This window comes from Protopterus annectens, chromosome 1.part0 (assembly GCF_019279795.1).
Source record: "Protopterus annectens isolate FY-2018-M chromosome 1.part0, PAN1.0, whole genome shotgun sequence".
Classification (NCBI taxonomy): domain Eukaryota; kingdom Metazoa; phylum Chordata; order Ceratodontiformes; family Protopteridae; genus Protopterus; species Protopterus annectens.
Genome location: NC_056725.1, coordinates 1,762,996,604 through 1,763,011,064, shown reverse-complemented (window position 1 = coordinate 1,763,011,064; position 14,461 = coordinate 1,762,996,604). Strand labels below are relative to the sequence as shown.

General features: G+C 44.6%; 1 protein-coding gene across 5 annotated transcripts in view; it reads left to right on the top strand.

The window, feature by feature from the left end:
* The window catches only part of CFAP206 (cilia and flagella associated protein 206), a 1,515,781-nt gene that overhangs the window by 968,574 nt on the left and 532,746 nt on the right, over positions 1 to 14,461 (top strand). For all 5 annotated transcript variants that reach the window (XM_044069254.1, XM_044069237.1, XM_044069228.1 and 2 more), the window contains one exon: positions 10,392 to 10,590. In XM_044069254.1, the coding sequence (XP_043925189.1) occupies positions 10,392 to 10,590 (199 nt within the window). The remainder of the gene's footprint in view (positions 1 to 10,391; positions 10,591 to 14,461) is intronic.

Genomic DNA, 14,461 nt, shown 5'->3' with positions numbered 1-14,461 from the left:
TCATTCTGAGAACTGCACTTGTGATTCTCACACTTTCAGCAGGATCCTATTTTGTATACATGCTAACTTAATACATTTGGTACTTAAAATCTCCATCTTTTTGTACTGTTGTTTTTCAGGGATAAACTATTTGAATCATTATACTGTTTTCTACATGCATTGGTTGCAATTTTGTCATTACTGTGTCTGGTCTGGCACTTTAGTTTGCTGTTGGTGGGTTTTACTCTTTTTGAAGATTGATGGCAAAAAGTTTCTGCTTTGTTTTATTTATTTAATTATTTTCCATTTGTTAACTGGGTAGGTTGGTTCAAGGACCCTTTTCAGTCATGATGGAGGTATAAAGGCATTATAGGTATAGCAGTTAAAAAGTAATTCAATTAATTGCATTTGCACAGTAAGTTTGTACACAGTGTATTTTCAGATCAGACAGCTTGAGGCTGTGCATTATATGGAGGAATAAGGTATCATGTGGTCTTAATGTAGTCCTTTATCTAGTTAGTCCAAACATTCAAGCTACTGCTGCAAAGGTAGCCTGACCTTTCGGAGGGGGGAATAGCTTCCATAACCTGCTATAGCAGATGGAAACACAGCCCTAATGTAGTCTTTTTAATTGTATTAAGCCCAAATGCTCAGGTTACTGTTGCAAAAGTAGCCTGATTGTTGGTGGTGGTGGTGGGGGGGCAGAGAAAACACTAGGCAATTAAGTCTGTATAGACCATTTCAAGCATAGCAAAAAAAATATTTAGTAGTTTCCTCCAGCCTCATGGAGAGCAAAATAAGATAAAACAAGAGAGAATTCAGACTGCTTATCCAATTATGTAGATTTACTTTGAAAGTAGCAAGGGTGTTACTCTGCTTGACATGTAATGGAAGTTTGTTTCAGAGGTGAGGGCTATGTTGGGGTATGAATTTATCATGCTAACGTGTTATTTGTCTGTTGATAAATGTTTAGTTCATTTGCCAGGGTATTTGAGTTATCATTTGTTCTGTAAAGGAATAGGAGATGAAAGAAGGTTGATCTTGCATGGTTCAAAAAGCTAGGCACAGATACACATGGAGGAGTCTGTAAGAGAATGATTACAGAGGGGGGGCTTCCAGTCTGTCCTGATAACTAAGATTTTAGAGGCCACTGATTTGTTTTGTGTCTATATCAGATGATCGAACATTTAGTTAAGTGAATAACTAAATGTCGATCACTAATAATCGCACACACAAAACATCGAAAAGCAGTTTCCACTCAGGGAAACAATGCCATTGTCCAACAAAAAAAATAAAATAAACACAAATGAACCACACACCCCTAACTAAAGATACCAACTCTGAGATTGCTCCACATTGAAGAAAGGGCAAACTGGGCAAAAGCCAAACAACTTGTTTCCCCTGAGTGGAAACTGCCGTTCACGGTTTTGTGTTTGATTATTAGTGGTCGATGTTTAGTTATTCAATTAACTAAACATTCATTCAACTAATATAGACCCTTTTTTTCTTATGAATCTCTGAGGTCTGTTAAGCTAAGTGATATGCTTAGACAAATACATGCCAAAAGGTTTATTATATTCACTAATGCGTCTAATGATATATGACTAAAGAGGAATTAGGACTTCTTTGGAACTAATGGAGTTGCCTTTGGAAATTAGATGAGCCAGATAGAAAACTTTGTAAACTACTGAGGAGAGGGCTTAGGCCCATTGTGACAGGGGTGGATTGGGGTTATGTTGCCTATATGGTATGTGAAAATGTTTTGTTTATAAAAATAAACTATGCTACATTTTTTCACATTTAAATTGAGACCATTGTTCTTGTACCAATTGTTAACATGCTGTAATCCATGTTGGACCAATAGCAAGTCTGTGGAAGATTGAATAACAACCCCCAGTTTACAGCCATCTACAAATTTAGATAACCATAATCCAGGAGTGGTAGCCTAGAGGTTTGAGAAATAGATGCCAAATAAGAGAGCCTAACACTGAGCCCTGTGGTACGGGTCTGTATTAGTACAACGAAAACTGCTTTGAGCGAATCCCATTTGAGCGACACCAAATGTGCGAATATCGCAAATATCGCAAGAGTGAATGGAGATCGCTGTAGGGAATTCTTCCCTTTACTTCAATGGAGTGCGATCTTGGAGTTGGTGTATTTAAGTAGTGGGGGTGTTGGGTGTGCGGGGGGGCTTGCCCCAATGCATAAAACAGTTAGTGACAGTTTTCATGTTTTAGTTTTTTTATTTATCAGATTCAAAATTTTCAAACTTCGACCATATGGTGTCGAGCATATGGTATTCGGAGTCTGAAACTTTCATTCCGATAATATAGACCCCCTGTGGTACACCACTCATAGCTTTTTTGCTTTTAGAAGTGGCACCTGTGATTCTAACCACATGGGTTCTATAAGATAATCAGTTAGCTATCCACCTAACAGCATAAGGATTTATATTCAGATTTCTAAGTCTGTCAATAATTCCTGCTTGAGGAGTAGTGTCAAAGACCTTGGCAAGGATAGTTGCTACAGTGGCATTCAGGGATAAAGCCCTGACTATGGCCCAGGTGGCCCAGGTTCGATTAATGGTTTGGGAGACTGACAGAGCGATTGGGGGCGATGGGCATTACCATCCCGAGAGGAGAGTGGTGACATGGTCATTTCATATGATGATCACTGGTGGAGGCTGGGGATGCTGTATGGTAGGAGGTGTGGTTCAGAGAGGAGGCAGGGAGTAGACATCCTAAGTTGCTGTGGAGGAGGGGTGATACACTGCAATATTCTCCAGTGTGTGGCCTCCCCTCTTACACAACTATGGGCATTGAGAGGAAGGAGTTATGGGTTGCTCCTAAAGACCCCCCCCCCAGCTAATTAACTGACAGTAGGACCTCCCAGGATGCTCACAGGATCCATGATTTCCCTGGAAAAAATATCAGTAGCTGGTAAACATAGTGCTGGATATAGGGCAGTGGGATGGCTGTCCTGATGAGGAAGGTGACCAGTATCTACTGCTTTAGGCGTTTTTTTCAAAGAAATTAATGAAGTTAGAGGCAGGATCTTCCTTTGACAAAGCTGAATTGATTTGGGGCATGAGTTAAAATATTTTCAATGTCCAGATTAATGAGGTCTGACATAATTAGCCCCACAGCTTTACATACAATGCTAAAGAGGCTAATAGGTGTACAGTTACCAAGGGCGTAGTTGAGAAATCCATGTGTGCTAACATTACAATGACTCTTTTCAGGCTTAAGGAATTTAACCAGTGGAGAGGCTTAGATTAAAGAGGTTAAGTAGGAGTTCAGATCTGCCATATTTGGCACTGATAATCAGGCAACCTGGTATATTATCAGGACCCATGGATGTGGCTTTGAGAACTTGTTCCCTAGTAATTAACAGGGTGGTTGGAACAGTGGAATTGGTGTCAAAAGCTGTAACTGTGGCTGGTATAAACGTTTCCCTTAATTTGTCAGCTGAGCTGTGGCTGTCTCCATGGAGTTTGCAGAATGTTGGTTCATCCAACTCACTCTGCGAAAGAACAGTGGAAGATGAATTGTTTGTAATGTAGGTTGCCTTTTCTGCATATGCCAGTATGGTGCATGTTGTATGCATTGAGATATGGTTGAAATGTCACATTTTCCTTTGCCTCTTGCTTTTTTGGCCCTGGATATTGCTATGCCCTGCTATATTCTTTCAGTCAGTTCCACATTGTGCAGTATGGTACTTTGGGATGGTGAGAAAGCCTTTGTTGGGACAGTTGAAGTATTGCTTCAGGAGCCTAAACACACATATTCAGCTTTGTTCCATGTCATGGGCTTGGAGACTGTATGCTTTTTTTTTTGTCAGCTGTTCTCATATACATAATAGGTGTTATTAGTCATGGCTGCTTTCACTGATGCTGTGCTCCTCGTCGAACTACAGTTTATAGCATGACTCCAAGTAAAGTAGCATAAATTTTTGTAGCACTTTTTAACTCTAATTAGTATGGTATACCTACATTATTAGTCAGCATGCTGTCTCTAATTAGATGTCTCTATACTGAGACTTTGCACTTCTTAATGATAAATGTTAAGTTGTCAATCTCGCCTTCATTCTTGCTTGATGGGTTCGGAGCTGATCCTCGGCTCCGACTCGGCACTTGCTAAGCTCGAGAGTCACTTTTACCAGCTCGAGGCAGCCCCATATCCCATGATGCAAGGCGGTAAGTACCCAGATCTCGTTTGCCGCTTCGCTGATGAGGTCCTCCTTTTACCAGCTCCTGGTAAGTGATTTGCTACTTTGCTATTTTAGCCCCTTTCAACAAAAAAAACCTTAATTGTTAGTTTTATTTTAGTTTTAAACATTTTCTGACAGAAAATTATCTGTCTCTTCTTATTTTTTTAGTCAGACTTTCACCCATCCCCCCCCCCTGTTAGGGTGTGTGTGTGTGTTTTCTGGTTATACCTTTTGGTATATTTAATTTAATTTCTTTGACTGGTGTGTGTGTCTGTGTTTACACCATGTCTAAAGAAAGGGTCTCAGGCTTTAAGAAGTGTGACTCGTGCTGTCAGAAAATGTCTCTGACAGACGGTCACACTTCTTGCCTGTATTGCCTGGGGCCTCTTCACCTGCAGGACTCCTGTGCTATATGTCATTCTTTCAGCCAGAGAGTCCTGCAGGAAAGAAAAATAAGTTGATTTTGAGGGGCCTTCTTAAGCCGGAGGGCTCTCCGGCTAAGTCGGCTCCATCCAAGACTGCTAAGTCTTCCAAGGCCCAGGCTTCTGTGTCCAAGCCTGCGGCCTCGGCTCGACTCGTTCTGAGTCGAGATCGCTCGGCTGGAGCGATTCTGGCAACAGCCTTCGGCACCGATGGCTATCGGTGCGATTCTGGTTCGACCACCGGTGTCGGCTCCGATCGGTTCCGCCCACCATGTGGCTCAGGCATCGGTGTCGGCTCCGATCGGCTCCGACACCGTTACTTTGTGGCTGTATTGGCTCGGCTGGAGCCGATGCATCGAGCTACCTGTCGGCTCCGATAAGTTGTCGGCTCTGACAGGTTCAATAGTTTCATCGGTTCCGATGGCTCCTTCGAGGAAGAGGTCTAGGTCTCCTTCCTTGGAGCCGATACTTCGGCTCCGGCTTCACCTCTCCTCTCGGAACGGAGCCATCTGAGCCGATCTTCAAGGTCATCCAGGCTTTCTGACCATGATTTAGAGAGTGGTCAGTAGATTACTTAAGTCACAGGCACTGGCCCAAATGTTACATAGTCCGTCTCAACAGACGGCTATTGGTCCACACCCCATTGCAGTTCCTCCTTCAACTCTACCCCAGAGCTTGGAGTTGGAGTCTTCGGGAATGGTTACTGCTACAGCTGAGGGACAGATACCCCCTTCTGTTCCTTCAGCCTCTACTCTTATCTCCTCTTGAGACCTTCCTTAGAGGGATTCGTGGCCGGGCTTCCATGGTCTCCTCCGAGGGGGTGAGTGGCATCGGACCCTTGTCCGAACCCGCTCTTCCCCTTGGAGCCTCGGCCTTGGTGAGCTCGGCTCCGACATCTGCCTCGGAGACTTCCCTTCGGTGGTCCCTGGAGTTCCTAGCTCTTGAACGGGTTCTCTCGGACCTTCCTGGGAGGGAGCATTCGAGGTGATGAAGAGTGTGCTGGCCACTGGTATCAGCCAGCAGTCTGTTCCCTTAGCTCCTCCCTCTATAGTGCCTGTTGACATCTCTGCCACTTCTCTTGCTACAGGACCCAGAGATCCTCCGCCTCAGGTTTCCCCATTGGGAATATCCCCCTCTTCCGAGGATTCTCCTGATGTTTGGAGATCCTCCTAGGAAGAGGACTTGTAAGAGGAAACATGTAGACTCCCGAGTCTATCACTTCAGATACTGACTTAGATGAGTCAGAGGGATCCCCAAGATCCCCTCTGAGGATGTCTCCTTCTCAGACATCCTAGAACTCCTTAGACAGAGGGAAACTGGCCCACCAATAATCCCTCTGAGGATGAGTCAGTATACCTAGAGGCGTTTGGATCTCGGCCCTCCACCTCCTGGGTGTCTCCACCTTCGACCCCTTATGCAGGTTATTGCCCGAAGGCGTGGGCTGCTCCTGACTCTGTAGAGCCAGTCCCTAGGAGGCCTTCAAAATTTATTACTGCCCGTGTGATAAGCAATTCCTCACTAAGGGTGTCCCGCTGATGCCATGGTGGTGGCTGCTGCCACCAAGAAGGAACTTGAAGATCCTTCCGTGCCTGTCCATCCTCCTAATAAGGACTCTAGGACCATGGATAGGTACGGTGGCGGATGTTTTCCTCAGCGATCTTTGCTATGCGTTCGCTGAATTACCTATGTCACTTCACCAGACTCCAAAGGGATATCCTTAAGGAGCTAGGTGATGTTGTACAGGATCCTACAGCTGCAGGAGCTCAGGAAAAATTGCTTCGCAGCTAGGAACCCTTAATTCCATTGCAAACTCCTCCGTGCGGCTAATATCATATGCTGCTGATGGAGCGAGTAGGGCCGCAGGTACAGGTGTGGCTCTTAGACGCCAAGCCTGGATGCGGCTATGTGACTTTGCAGATCCCTTTAAGGCGTCCTTCACAAATTCTCCCTTTGATGGGTCAGCTTTGTTTGGCCCTCAAGTGAAGGAAACTTTGACCAGGTGTGAGCAGGACGGCAAGACTCTTTCTGCCGTGGAGTCCGTTTTCCACCCCTTCTAGACCTTACCCCAAAGGACAGAAAGGTGGCAAAATGTGGTTCCGCAAATCCCAAGGAGTCACGCGGATTCACGTGGTCAGTTTACCCCTAGAGGCAGAGGGGTAACAACAACAGACGCTCTAGAGGCAGAGGGGTCCAAAAACTAGGGAAACAGAGAGCCTCTCTCTGACAAGCCCTTTCAGCATCCCTGAGATGTTGCCCGGCTGTCCATCCTTGGAGGCAGTCGGGAAGACTATCGCTGTACCCAGAAGCCTGGCGTTCCCTCACTCAAGACAGATGGGTACAGTCGATCATATCGAGGGTTACAAGATTCCCTTCGAGGCAAGACCTTTCTATCACTCAAATTCCCTTCCAGATGTACCACCCGGTCCAAGGGAAATTGCAGAGTTAGAAGTCTTAAAACTTCTGCAAAAAAGAGCCATTCAGCCAGTTACAACAGATCATTCAGAGCCCGGAATCTACTCAAGGTTCTTTCTGGTCCCCAAAAGACGGGAGACTGGAGACCAATATTGGATCTCAGCAGACTCAACAAGTCTGTGAGGAAGACAAGATTCGAATGGTCACTCTTCAGTCAATTCTGCCCTTCTTACAGAAGGACAACTGGATGTGCTCAATAGATCTTCAGGATGCGTACTATCACATCAAAATTCACAGACGCTCCAGGAGATTTCTCCGCTTCGGCTGGGGTCCAGTCATTTCCAGTTCAGAGCCCTGCCCTTTGGTCTCACTACAGCCCCAGAGTGTTCACCAAATGCATGGCAGTGGTCACGGCTCACCTGAGACGTCAAGGATTCCAGGTGTTTCCGTATCTCGACGACTGGCTCCTTTCAGCCACCACCAGGCATCAGCTTATTCAAGCCAGGGATTACACAATAAAGATTTGTACTCTTTTGGGCATCTCGATAAACTTCGAAAAGTCATCCTTATCGCCCTGCCAGTCTATTACTTTCATAGGCGCAAACTTAAACACTGTTCGGATGTCAGCTACCCTTACAGATCAAAGAGTTTCAGACATTCAAACTCATGTCAGGATCATTCTAGCCAACAAGAAAGTACAGGCCAGAATGGTTCTAAAGGTATTAGGCCTCATGGCTGCGGCCATTACTCTTCTTCCCTGGCTCGCTTCTACATGCCTTCTTCAGTGGATGCTGTTCACACAGTGGTCGTACCAACAACTTCCAATGCGTCACCAGATTCTGGTGACACAGACTTGCAAAGATCATCTTGCTTGGTGGATCACATCTCCCCAGGTTCACCAATGCAGGCGCTTTGTACCCCCATCCCGTAGCCACTGTCACCACGGATGCCTCCCTGATCGGGTGGGGGTCATTATCAGGGCAGGATGGTTCATGGACGTGGCAGCCGCTCGAGTACCACCTGCACATAAATGTCCTGGAGATGAGAGCAGTGCTTTTAACGTTGCAAGCCCTCAACGACTTTCTTCCCGTAGGGACAATTGCAGTCCACACAGACAACATGTCTGTAGTTTGGTATATCAACAAACAGGGCGGAACCAAGTCCTACCCCTTGTGTCCCGACGCGCTCAGACTATGGCAATGGGCAATCTCCTCTCATCGGTTTCTGGTAGCAACGCATATCCCTGGGAAAACCAACATTGTAGCGGACAGATTGAGCAGAGCTATTCTCATGCCTCACGAGTGGTCTCTCAAGCAATCTATAGCGGAAGAGATTTTTTCTGGAATGGGGTCGTCCATGTTGCGATCCTTTTGCTACTCCCCAAAACAGCAAATGCCCAGACTTCTTCTCTCTCTTCCCTCTTCCAGGCCATCCCCCCAGAGACGCTCTGACCCAGGATTGGCCCCAGGGACTTCTTTATGCCTTCCCTCCATTTCCTCTGATCCCTCAAGTTATCCAGAAAGCAACTGTTTTGAGAGCCAAATTGATTCTCATTGCCCCTTACTGGCCTCGACAAGTTTGGTTCCCGTTCCTCCATCGTCACCTTTTGGTGCAGCCGTGGCATCTGGACCCAGTGCCAGATCTTCTGATTCACCAATCCGGTCAGCTGCACCGGTCTATCCCTTCTCTCAACCTCACAGCATGGTTGCTCCACTTCCTTCCTTAGCCAGGCTTCCTTTGATCTCTAACCCAGTTAGAGACATCATAGTAGCTTCTTTAAAATCCTCTACCAGGAGGATTTATGCAAGCAAATGGAAACGTTTCTCTTATTGGGCTAAGGCCAAGAATATTGATCCTTTCACTGCCCCTGTTCAGGCAGTCCTGGACTTCTTAGCAGAGATTTTTCATGCAGGCTCCTCTTCTTCCACAGTCAGAGTTCAATTGGCTGCTATCTCGAACTTTCATGTCGGGATCGCAGATCACAATATTATGTCCCATAGGCTCTGCAGGGCCTTCTTGAAAGGAATTTTCCTGCTAAAGCCTCCAATCAGGAATCCTCCTCCTCAGTGGGATCTAAATTTAGTGCTGACATCCTTGATTCTTCCCCTTCGAGCCAGCTGTTTCTTGTTCCCTGAAATTTCTTTCTTGGAAAACTTTATTCCTAGTGGCTATTACATCGGCCAGGAGGGTGTCTGAACTTCATGCTCTATCGGTTCGACCCCTATTTGGTTTTTCACAAAGACAGAGTATCATTGAGAACTAATCCGACCTTTTTGCCTAAGGTCGCCTCAAAGACCAATTTGAATCAATCCATTGATCTCCTGTATTTTTCCCAAACTATTCAGACAGAGCCGAACAAAACTACATTATCTTGATGTCCACCGTCAACTCAGATATTATTTGGACAGAACAAAAAATTTAGGAAATCTGATCAACTTTTTGTTTCCTATGCGGATAATAAGAAAGGCCTTCCTGTTTCTAAAGTGACCTTGTCTAGATGGCTTTCTTGTCATCTCTGAAATTTATCTGCTCAGGGGAAAACAGCTGTGCTCAAAACCTAAAGCACATTCAACTAGGAGCTTAGCTACTTCTACAGCCTTTCAAGCTAGACTTCCTTTAGACACTATTTGTGCAGCGCCACTTGGGCCACTCCTCATACTTTTGTTTCCCATTACAAATTGGACTTGGCCTCCAGGGACAGAGCCAGTTTTGGCTCTACAGTCCTCAAGAGTCTGTTCCATTGAGCCACCCAGGATAGAGGTGCTAGGGACACGGTCCCATCAAGCAAGAATGAAGGCGAGATTGACAACTTAACATTAAGAAGTTATGTACCTACCATAACGTTCCATGTTAGTTGTCTTCTCTCCTTCTTTCTTGACCCTCCCTCCTTCCCCAGGCCTGGACAGACCTTTCTATAAGAAATTATTATGCTGAAGACCATTCAGACCTGGTCCTTCTTCCATCCTGTAAGTTTTCTTTCTTCCTTTTGGAAGTGTTTTTATGCTTGGTGCTATTGCCCTTTGTCATCAAACGAGATCTGGGTACTTACCGCCTTGCATCATGGGATATGGGGCTGCCTCGAGCTGGTAAAAGTGACTCTCGAGCTTAGCAAGTGCCGAGTCGGAGCCGAGGATCGGCTCCGAACCCATCAAGCAAGAAAGAAGGCGAGAGAAGACAACTAACATGGAACGTTATGGTAGGTACATAACTTCTTATTTTTGCCAGTCACAAAATTACTGTAGAACTGTTCATTATCCTGATTCTGAGTGGCATTAGTTAACTCTAGGCTATTTTTTAATTAACATATTTTCTGAATTGGAAATATAAATAGATTTAAAATTGCTTTTAAAACCTGACTTTTTTTTACAGCCACATTTTATTGCTCTTTCCAACATATGGACTGGACTTCAGAATGAAATGGTGCTTCTTAGTGTCCTTAGTAATCTGGCTACCAACCTGCTACCATTCCTGGGCACCCATGCTGAGCTTTTTCCTGCTGAAGCGATGCAGCCATTACTGGATCAACTGAATGTTAAAACCGATGAGCAAAGACTACAAGAAACCTTGGGTACATGTTACTTTCAATATAGACACAGACACTTGCATGCTCCTTGGGATAGGTTAAAAGTTTAGATTTTGTCTGTCCCCTGCTTCCCAAGATATACTTTTATTATTTATTTTTTACTATTAAGTCTACAGCAGAGCATACAACCACCCAACATACGCATGTCTGTCTTTCCTTATACTTCAGGAATAGTGCTTAAAGTCAGAGAAAGGAATGCAAAGTCAAACATATATTTAAAGACTCATGTTAACTTAGCAAGCTATAGAGCCTCAAGGATTTGTGTTAAATGTACAGCTTAAGAGGAAATATGTGACGGTAATGCCCGACATAATTTTTTTTCTTTTCCGTAGTTTGTCACACAGGATATTATTTTGTGAACAGCTTGGAAGAATTCTGAGACAGAATTAAGGGCAGTTGAAAATTGTATAGCATACACTACGCAGTATGCTACAAAGTAAACTACTAATTTACTGAGAAAAGATGGCACACTGCCTGTATTTCTGCTGAACGATTTCCTTTTCAGAATTGTCATTGGACTGACTTCTACTATATATGCAGATGTGGTGTTAAGACTGTCACAGGTTGCTGAGTGGCTATTTCTGCTGGAGTCATTTGTATTCCCCTGTCAGTTTCATGCATGGTATTTAGCCTAAATGTAATGTGTCCTTAAGTTATTTCATTAGAATTACATATGTGGATGATTCTGCATTAACTGATGTCTTAAATGTTTATTTTATTATTTTATTTTACTGTTTGATTATTGGATAGGTAGGCTGATCTACTGACCATTTTCAGCCATGATTTGCTTCACAAAAACATAAAAATGACCAAATTCTCAAACGACATCAAAGAAAGACCCAAACAAAAAAGTTTCTTCACAAAAACATAAAAATGACCAAATTCTCAAACCACACCAAAGAAAGATTTTCAGCCATGACCCAGGCTTTCACGAATAAATGTACAAAATATACAATATACACAATGAAAACTAAGATTTATACAAGGTAGAGTAAATGAAAAGTCATTGTGACCAAATAAACTTGAGCCAAGTGTTACACAGTGCTGTCTGTGATCAGTGTTCTAACTAGAGGATACTGCACATAAAGAGGCTGGTCTGTACAACTCTTCCCATGATAGGCACCACCTAGAGTCTGTGCTGCTGTCTGTGACTCCATTCAGTTTTCAGTAAGTTTCAGGTGAAAACACCCAGCATATTATTGTGTGGTGCCCCACACAGACATGGGGAGAACATGCAAACTGCACACAGGCATTTGTCGCAGACGAGGATTGAATGTTGTATCTTGTGCATGGGAGGCAAAGACTTTAACCCTTATACCAAACGTGATTAAGAATCAAGGATTGCAAATTCCTTACAAAGTCATCACCCATGAAACAATCAGCCCACATCATGAGTCACTGGTGGCCACAGTCAAGTTGCAAGCAGTGGTTAGAGAAGACTCTAAAGTCACAGAGGCTTGACTGAAGACCTGGACATTCACTGGAGCAAAAGCACAAGAGTTCAAGGAAATACTCAGACTCTACCATGTTAGGAAGAAGAGGAAATAGGTGGGGTTGAAGAAGAAGAATGCAGATTTTCAAAACAGCATTTGCAAAGACTACAGGACAGATATGTAGCTCAGCCTGGTTTGGAAATCAGGTACATAAGGAAAGCTGATAATAGGTTCATAGGTAAGTTCTAGGCTAGCTGCCCTTACAGGCCATTTTAAGCCTATCCAGTTTCCCTTTTTGTGCTCAAAATAACCTATTACAATTGGTTATAGGATGGCCTTACCCATCCCATGGTCGATAGTTAATCTTCATTCATTCCTGACTGATGGGTTATCGGTTCTGTCCTCGGAACCAAGCTGGCCAATATCAAGCTTGCGTCAGACAAAAACTCTGAAGCCAAGGTCCTACCCAGAATGCTGTGCTCCCTGTTACCTCAGATCTAATTTGCCACGTTGCTGAACAGCCGCGTCACGACACTCTCTCAGCTAAGTGAATCATTTTTTGACAGTTTATATATTACTTAAATTTTTTTTTTTCTCAAAAGTTTATTCTAATATTTTCCTACCCTATTGCACACTTTAGACTCTCTCCCTTTACATTGTTGCCTCACAGCAACAGGTTCTCTGGTTCAATCCACAGCTGGGGTGCTTTCTGTGTGGAGTCTGCATGTCCTCTCTGTGGTCGTGTGGGTTTCCTCCGAGTGCTCTGGTTTCCTCCCACATCCCAAAGACATGCTGTAGGTGGATTAGACACTCTAAATTGGCCCTAGACGTGTGTGCGTGTGTGTGTGTGTGTGTGTGTGTGTGTGTGTGTGTGTGTGTGTGTGTGCCTTCCGTGGAAGGTTGGGTGCCAGGCTGGCAACTCAACACTGTAAAACTCCACTGCCAATCATGAGCACACAGGTGATCCACTGTGGCAACCCCTAACTGGGAAAAGCCGAAAGAAGAAGAAGAAGACAACTTTCTCTTTAGTCTTTTCCCTTTATTACCCTCTTTTCTTACCTTGTGGTAATTCTCCATTACCATCATTGGTAATTCTTCCTTTTCTCTTTTTACCCTTTTCTTGGGTAGCTGTTATTCTTCCTTTTGCTACTGTGCTTCTTCTCCACACCAGCTATGTTGGATAAGAAAAGTTCAGTTGGTTTCAAGCAGTGCAAGGATTGCAGCCGTAAGTTACCACTTTCCAATAGCCATGACTTGTGTGTCTACTGTCTTAATGTCTCCCATTTGACTGTAGATCCTCCATGCAAGATTTGTAAAAATGTCTGTACCAGGACTCTCAACAAGAGGAAGAAAAAGTTAATTTTGAAAGGTCTCCTCAAGTCTCTTTTCTCTGAGGCTATTTCTGGTTTGGAGGGCTCACCCCTTCCTGTTAAACCCCACAAGAGGCATTCTTCCTCTTCTTCATCAAAGTCACTCCCTTCTTCTTCCTTTGGAGATTGTAGGTAGTCGACTCACAAGAAGGTGAAATTGATTACTATTCCGGCGCTGCCACCTGTGACCCTATTGGCTTCAGGCTCGGCACCTCCCCAAATGATCCTGACTAAAGCCATGTCTCCTTTATCGATATCGGCACCGGAGTGCAGACAACTAATGGTTCTGACAGTTCTGTCACAACCCCCTAACAGTGCCATCAATACAGGTTCAGTCCCCTTCGGTACAGCCACCTTTGGCTCCAAGTATGACTCTTCTGTACTCCACGGCGCAGATTATTTCGGCACCGACATGTATTTTGGTGCAGTCCTTCTTGGCACTGTCCTTATTGCCGGTGAAGACACTTTCCACTACGGCACCGTACTCTTCGGGGCAGACCTTTGCCTTTACAGTGCAGACACCTTCAACTACTACGGTGCTGACAGCTTTGGTGCAGACCTTTTCCACTCCGATTTCTTCAGTGCAGACTTTCTCAGCTCCAAGCTCTGTACCTATTGAATTAGCAAGGACCAAATATTCCCCTTCACTGGATCCTTTTGCAAGCAGTCAGTATAGTCCTTTCCTGGAAAGGCCAGAATCGGCATCAGCCTTCTACATGAGGTCAACCAAGTCTTTCTGAGCAGGATGTGTTGCTGCTTGTTGACCAGTTGCTTGTGGCCAGAGGTCTCTCTCAACCATTGAAGTCCATGTTCCCTCTTTGTCTTTGTCTCAAACCCCAATGTATACTCCTCCTTCAACTTCCACTCAAGTTTTGAAGCCTATTACTCCGACAGCAGCTTCTTTCCCTTCGACTCCAATAGCGGATCTCACTTTGGAACCAGAGTCGTCCTTGTGGCCTTCGGCACACTGGGCATCAGGCTCTTCTCAGGCCAGTGGCTGTGCCATTGGGGAGGACATTCCTGGCTCCACACTAATTTTTTTCTATGGCACCT